Source organism: Siphateles boraxobius, unplaced genomic scaffold (assembly GCF_051911475.1).
Source record: "Siphateles boraxobius isolate OS27281-9 unplaced genomic scaffold, OSU_SipBor_1 141, whole genome shotgun sequence".
Taxonomy (NCBI): Eukaryota; Metazoa; Chordata; class Actinopteri; order Cypriniformes; family Leuciscidae; genus Siphateles; species Siphateles boraxobius.
In genome coordinates, this window is record NW_027508746.1 from 167,391 (window position 1) to 174,974 (window position 7,584).

At 36.8% G+C, this 7,584-nt stretch overlaps 1 protein-coding gene across 3 annotated transcripts in view; it reads right to left on the reverse strand.

Annotated features, from left to right (window-relative positions):
• The window catches only part of cacna1db (calcium channel, voltage-dependent, L type, alpha 1D subunit, b), a 139,874-nt gene extending 132,894 nt beyond the window's left edge, over window positions 1-6,980 (reverse strand). The window contains exons 1-2 of one of the 3 annotated variants that reach the window (XM_077230290.1): window positions 6,842-6,980; window positions 2,192-2,528 (exon numbers count right to left, since the gene is read on the reverse strand). In XM_077230290.1, the coding sequence (XP_077086405.1) occupies window positions 2,192-2,528; window positions 6,842-6,866 (362 nt within the window). In that variant the 5' untranslated portion in view covers window positions 6,867-6,980. Of the gene's footprint in view, window positions 1-2,191; window positions 2,529-6,328; window positions 6,704-6,841 lie in introns of those variants that run through there. The other 2 variants (XM_077230292.1, XM_077230291.1) reach the window with 2 other exon arrangements.
• Window positions 6,981-7,584: the final 604 nt, after the last annotated feature.

The window sequence follows — 7,584 nt, forward strand, 5'->3', positions numbered from 1 at the left end:
TCACGTTTCTGAGGCTGGCTTATCTTATGGTTCAATAAAGACCAGTTTTACTTGCACTTGTCTCCTCTGTCCACTAACCGTAACAAAAAGAAGTGATCTCTTCTGATCACAAAACAAACCCAGTATTATTGTGAAATATTATTTCAATGTAAATCAGCTGTTTTCTCTGTGAATATATGGTAAATTGTAATTTATTCCTGCGATCAAAGCTGAATTTTCAGTATCATTACTCCAGTCTTCAGTGTCACATGATCCTTCAGAAATCAGTATAATATGATGAATTGTTGCTCAAGAAACATTTATGATTATTATCGATGTTGAAGACAGTTATTTACATTTTTATTTCAGGATTCTTTGATGAACAGAAAGTTCAGAACAACAGCATTTATTTGAAATAGAATCTTTTATAACATTATAAATGTCTTTGCTGTCACTTTTGATCAATTTAATTCCTCCTTGATGAATAAAAGTATTGATTTATTTTATTTATTTCCCCCAAAAAATAAAATAAAAATTCTTACTGACCCCAAACTTTTTAACGGTAGTGTTTAATGTTACGAAAGATTATTTCAGATAATTGCTGTTCTTTTGAACTTTCTATTCATCAATGAATCCTGAAATAAAAATGCTGTTTTACATTGAAATAATATTTCACCATATTACCGGGTTTGTTTTGTGTTTTTAATCAAATAAATGCAGCCTTGGTGAGCAGAAATACTTCTTTTAAAAACATTAAAAATCTTACAGACCCCAAACTTTTAAACGGCAATGTATATATATATATATATATATATATATATATATATATATATATATATATATATATATATATATATATATATATATTATATATTTAAAGGCTTTTGTTAGCATATTGCGTAGTTGTTATATTGTTTTATTTGTGATTATAATGCATTGAAACATGCCAAATTGTGCAGACATAATTTTAACCAGGCTATCATAAAATGAAATTATGAACACATGCAAAAACAAGAGAGGACCAATGAAATATTAATAGGTGAATATGTTGCCGTTACATAATGGGCAATGTAATAAGGAACTTATGTTGTATTTTATTTTATTTGCCAAAACTACCATTTGGAACCTAAAGTTTTAAAGAGTGTACTGTATAATAAAAGTCAATTTGGTAAAAAAGTTTCAAGCTCCAAAACAGACACGAAAGTGACTTTAAAAAGTGTCTTTATTCCAAGTCCACTGAACCTCATCAAACCTCATTGTTTTTGTCTGTGTTCCGCAGAAAAGTGAAAAGCATACGAGTTTTGGACAGTGAATGATGACAGCATTTTTACTCTCCCTTTAAAACCTTCGTCATTCACTCGCACTTTGTAACAAATCTTTCCCTCGCGGGTCAAAATGACCCGAAGCCCTAAAATTAGACTTTCATTATTATTATTTTTTTTCCAGACAGCTTATTTTATTTTATTTTGATGATATTTTTTTCTATTTTTAATGCAATTTTATTGGAGATTTTTTGTTATTTTTTATTTTATTTACCTTTAAATTACTTGATTTGATAAATAAATAATCAATAAATAGTAATTTAAGCACATTCCTCACATTCGTTCAACTTAAATTCAATATAACTCACAATTTAATGCATAACCACTTTAATTCAGCTCAAAATATCTTACATTGGGAGTCTTTGCCGACCTCTTGTGGAAAAATAATAATATAACATGATATTTCATGACTCTAGATGGCCTTATTACTGTATATGGAGTAAAAGAGCTGTTCCTCTGGGTCCTAAAGTCAGTTCATTTTAGTATGCATTCAGATACACATGTAGACATTATAAAATAATTTTTTGGTAAAGTTTTAGCATTTTTAGTCAGAAGTTTTAGGTTTTTCTATGTGTACTGAAGCAATCCTCGCATTCCTTTAATTCGTAAGGGGGTCAAATTGACCCGTGAGGGAAGGATTTGTTACTTTTTTTAATTTCAACCTCAAAACTCCTTGAATCCATTCCATTAGTATTATTTTTTTGTGTATTTGTGCTTCAAGAGCGACAAAAGTCCTAGAGTCTTGAACCCCTTTGATGAACACTATAATATTTTATGTTTCGGGAATGCCCTGTGTTAATACCCATAATGCAAATGTGATTGTGTAAATAACCCCTTTCCTCCAGCTCATTGCAACTGAAGATGTCGTATCAGTGCTGATGTAAGGATACTTCCACTCCACTAAGCTAATGCACGCTCTGCGCACAGGGTTATTGAGAGTCAGGCAGAAGAGAGCTCTGGGAGGTCTGCTATTGGAGGTGCTTCCCTGTTTCTTGCTCTTGGCGTATTGCTGGCGTTTCCTCTGGGCCAGAGAGCTGACGGGCCCCGTGCTGGCAGGAGCCGAGGGGTTCAGGGTCTTCGGGACGTCCTGAGACTGTCTCGCGGCCTGCCAGGAGAGAGCGGCGGCCTGGGCCGGAGAGTGACCGCTGGTGATTGACAGCTCTTCAGTCCAGGTGGGAGGAGCTTCACTGGGTACCGGGACTCTGGTGCCACTGGCATAGTTGGCCCCTGAAAAGAGAAAGAAAATGAATGATCGTTAGGGGCGTTCGCACCGGAGGAACCTTTTCACAGTTCCTAGAACTATAGACTGAAGTTCCCGGATTTTGGCGTGTTCACACCACAGGAACGAGGAACGATTTTAGTTCTTGTAATGTTTTGTCTGACCACTAGATGGCGTTATTTCAACCTAGATTAATTCTCCTTTGTTAAATGGTTCTAATGCCCTCACCTGGGTTGAATTACTCCTAATGACAAACCCTATTTAAGGCCCCACTGACTTTTGTTAATGCTCAGTCCTGATGTTGGTCTAATTATTGTCCTTCTCAAGGATTGTTGGGTCTGAGATTTTTCCTGTCTTCTGTTTCTGTACTTGGATTCTATGTTTTTTGTTACCTTAGTGTGGATTGTGGGCTCTTATCTTTCTGGACTCATGTTTAAGGAGATCTCTTCTGTTTTGGATTACCCTTCTTGTATTGCCTCCCAAGGGGAGTTGTTAGTTACCATGAGACACATTCATCTAAAGTGTTGCCTAGTTCGGTTGCTAATGTTTTGCTTTTCCCTCTGAAGTAAAGAGCCAAAGATAAAACTCAGACTTTTGAGATGTCATTGTATTCAAATTCGTCTGCACTTGGGTTAAACCTCCTCAAGTGGTGGAGTGGTCAGCATCAAGGACGGACACACACACACACACGCACACGAGTCCCGAGGTCGATCCCCAGCTGGATCATAAGAGCTCTAGGAACGCCTTTTGGAGGAACTAATTTACTCCTCCTTCAGAGTCGGGTCCTCCTGGGAAGTTCGTACTTACGAGGTGGGAAGTCGTGTTTATGACGGCATGTGCGTTCAAGTCACTTTCGTCGGAGTGAGATGGCGGTGTACTTTCACTTAATTAATTGCACTAAAATAGAGCACGCTTCTTAAACTCTAGTTCTAGAAAATGAAGAACGAAGAAATGTACATTGTTTTTTCTTTGTTTCTTTTATGTTTTTAATTGATTTATGAAGCCACTGCAACATTTATCGTTACATATTACCTTGTTATATTTTAATGCCATCATATTCTGTGCAGGCAATTAGCTTACTTCGCTGTAAATAGAAAAGTCTAGCAATATCACTGCTAAATACCTAAAGTATTGTTGTATTCTTCCATGTTTCTCAGTGACACGTCCCAACTCGTGAAGATCGAGGCTTAAAGAAAAAAATCCCGAACTTCCCACTAGTATTTACGACATTGTGGTGGCGTTCATGTGCGCTCAACTAGTAAATACGTTCTGTATGAGATCACTTGAACGCACCATAAACCAGCGCCAGTGACGTTAGTGTTCGCTGATTGACCAAACGCACGTGAAACACCATTTAAAAAAAAAAGCGTTGTAAGCACAGATTATAGCCTATATATTTACTCCAGAAATAACTCTATGAATATAGAAAACAGAGATAGATGGACTTTTTAGCCTTTACACTGAGGAGAAAATCCAAAGCAACTTTGAGCAGACCGAGAGAAACATGATTATGTATTTCTGCTCAGCTAGCAGCACTAGATATAAACCACATGGCATACGCTAATACCTTTTCATATACTGTCTACTTTCTATGTATAATAGTTATATCTAATAACGTATTAGACAGGATTGTTAGACACCTCGTAAACTAATGAACACAGAGAATGCGAACACTGTGAGCTCAAGCTTTGCCGTTCTCAGCGCTGTCAAAATAAAAGTCACACAACAAGCGCGGCTTACGTCACTTCAGAGTTCATTACTGGCGGTGCGAATGCAACCAGGAAAACGTTCCTATGGGAACCATTAGTTTTCGGGAAACCACCCTGGTGGCTCATTCCTAGAACTACCCGGTGTTATTCAGAAAAGTTATTCAGCCAAGAGCAGTGAGTGATTTTTTCTCAGTCCTTTGTTGTTTTGAATTTTTTCAGGAATATTAGGCCGCTGTCACTTTAAGAGTGAATGTACTTTCTCTACGGTTTACATTCATGTCACGTTTTGGGTTTTGTTCCTTGTTCCTGTTTCTTGTATGTCATGTGATCCCTGGTTCTAGTCATGTGATCCTGCCATGTGTTCCCTCGTCTGATCTGTCATGTTTTTAATTGGTTCATTGTTTCATTGTTCACAGATGTCCCTTGTCTAGTCGTTAGTCTTGTGTATTTAAGCCCTCATGTTTGCCCTGTGTTTTCTGTCTAGTTTTGATTGTTGTCTTTGTTTTGTATTTTGTTTAATGTTTTGGATCTTCTGAATAAACTGCACTTGGGTTCTACAAACTTGCCTCCAGTGGATCCTATATGTTACAATTCACTTAAAACCTACTATGTTTACAAGGATGTTCTTGTCAAGGCTTACACTCTTGTGACGATGAAGCACTGTCCCGGGCGTCATTCGCTTTTGTTCACGTTCATGCTTTGTTAGGATTCATAAAAATGTTACCGGCCAACTGGCGTGTGACACTGTTTCATATACTTGCCAACACTGATTTTTACTCGCATTTGGCGCTTGCGAGTGTTCATTTTAGGCTCTATATTATACAGTGTATATATATATATATATATATATGTATACCTAACATAAAAGTTTGTAAATGTGTGCGTGTGTGTGTTTGTGCATGTATGATGTATATATGTGAAAATATATATATATATATATTATACACACACACACACACACACACACACACACACAGGCCTATTATATATTTATAAACTTTTATGTTTGATACGATAAATCGTGATTAATCAATTTGACAGCACAAATGTCTAATATATATAAGCACTAATATACAAGTGAATACACCCATGCTAAAGTTGACTAAAAAGAGGAATAAAAAAACATTTTTTTGGAAATTAATCTGAATGCCTTAATTAAAAAAAATAAGGAAAAATCCAACCTTTAAGGACACCAATTTTCTTTGTGAATGAATAATGTATCGTAAATAAATAAATGTTCTTCCTTAAAATACAGGTTGCATAAGTCAGGACACCCCTATGTTAAATTCCCATAGAGACAGCAGATTTTTATTTTTAAAGGCCAGTTGTTTCATGGATCAGGATAATATGCATCCTGATAAAGTTCCCTTGGCCTTTGGGATTAAAATATCCCACGTGATCACACACCCTTCATCATACCTAGAGATCGGCATGGTGTTATTTCAGTCAGCCTAATAGTTTGATTTGCATTGAGAGATGATCTTATGGAAAGTTCCCCATGCGGATCTCTAGGTATGGTGAAGGGAATGTGATGATGTGGGAATATTTTAATCCCAAAGGCGTATCTCTTAAAGTTATAAACAAAAACTCTTCCTGTAACGTTAATATATCGTTCGTTCAGAGTTATCTGGTCTTTAATAATGTTCTCAAAAAGTTAGAACAAAAACATTATTACTTACAACCTAGATGCATCGCTCATGTGACGTTTTACCTGAAACATTTAGTTGGATGTTTGTTTTTTATGTTACTACTACTTTCAGAATATTCAGAGAACTTCCCATTATGATTGAAGAATGACACGACGGAATGTTTCCTTGGCGTTCACATAAAAACGCTTTAAAATCTGGACGTTTTGAGCGTTCAAGAGAATATTCATAAATATCGATTTCATAACTTAATGGCAACGTTAACAAAACGTTCTTATTAATGTCAGCATATTTATATCCAGCCATGATGATCCTCTCGGCACAAGTATGATGTGCGCTGATGCGTTCAACAACTTCACATCTTCACCTCACTTTGACAATACAGCAAAATAGCGCTCAGTTAAGCCCTTTACCATGAAACGCATTTATTCACATCTGTATTTGTGTGTTTACCTCCTTCAGTCGGTTCTGACTCGTCCATCCCCTCCTCCACATTGAAACCCTGTTTTATTGTTTGTTATAGTCCAGTTCGCGTGATTATATCACATCTTATCTATCATGTTTAGACCGCTGTTGGTGATAATAATGATGATGATGATGCTGATGCTGAAGCCTCTTCGCAACATCCGGGTGTCTCCGCGATGAAGATTAAATCCACTGAGCGCCATTAAAGATGCCCAGAGTCAGTCTGACAGTCTGACTCTTATTTTATCCGGACTAAACCAGAGAAAACACACACTGGTTTCGCTCGCAGTTGTGCGTCTGTTTTTAATTAAATCCGTGTTCGGGGAATAGAGTTGCCTGGAATATTCAATTACCTTTGCAGGACATCTAACAGGCTTTGCAACCGGTCACTGAGCCTCAGACAATGCTCATGCATAGCCTACACTATATTACTTCACAGCTTTGGATTCATAAAGTCAAGCAGCTTTATAAGCATCTAGATAAAGTTCAACTAAATCTTACCTCGGATTCCCAGTATGAACGTCATCTCTCATTGACTGAGTGCATGTTTTCTGCTCATTATGGCCATATGTCGAAGCACAGTTAGGGTGTGTGTGTTGGATTACCTGTGTGTAGCAGATAATCCCCATATTAATCCTCTGACTCAAGCCTTCTGTGCCACTGAGTGGAAGCCAATGGAGCGCGTGCACGCGAATATTTCGTTCGAAGGCGATCTATCTGATCATGGTGTTGATTTACCATAAGCAGTGATTAATCATAATTCACATCAACTCTGATTCTGAAGTAGGCCATATGTTTTCTAATGTCAATTCATTGCTAGCTGTAATGATGCAAAAGGATAGTAGTTTTTTCTTGTGCGTGGTTTATTTTCATAGTTTTAACTTTTCTGTTTATTTAGCTATAATTAAACAGAAAGTGAAGTGTGTGTGTGTGTGTGTGTGTGTGTGTGTGTGTGTGTGTGTGTGTGTGTGTGTGTGTGTGTAGCAGTGACCTCTTGCGGTTTCTCCATAACATCACAGTTTAAATCCTCATCATTAATGAATCTGAGCTCAAAGTTCATTACAGCTCAAATAGTTTATTGTTCAAATCAAATAAATACAACAATACTCCAATAAGTGAGAATAGTTCTATATGCTTACTGTTTATTGACCAAATATACACATTCATGCCACATTCATGTTTCTTTCAGTGTTTCCCCCCAATAACTATGTTTATTTCAGTGCACAGCCAATATAATAATCATA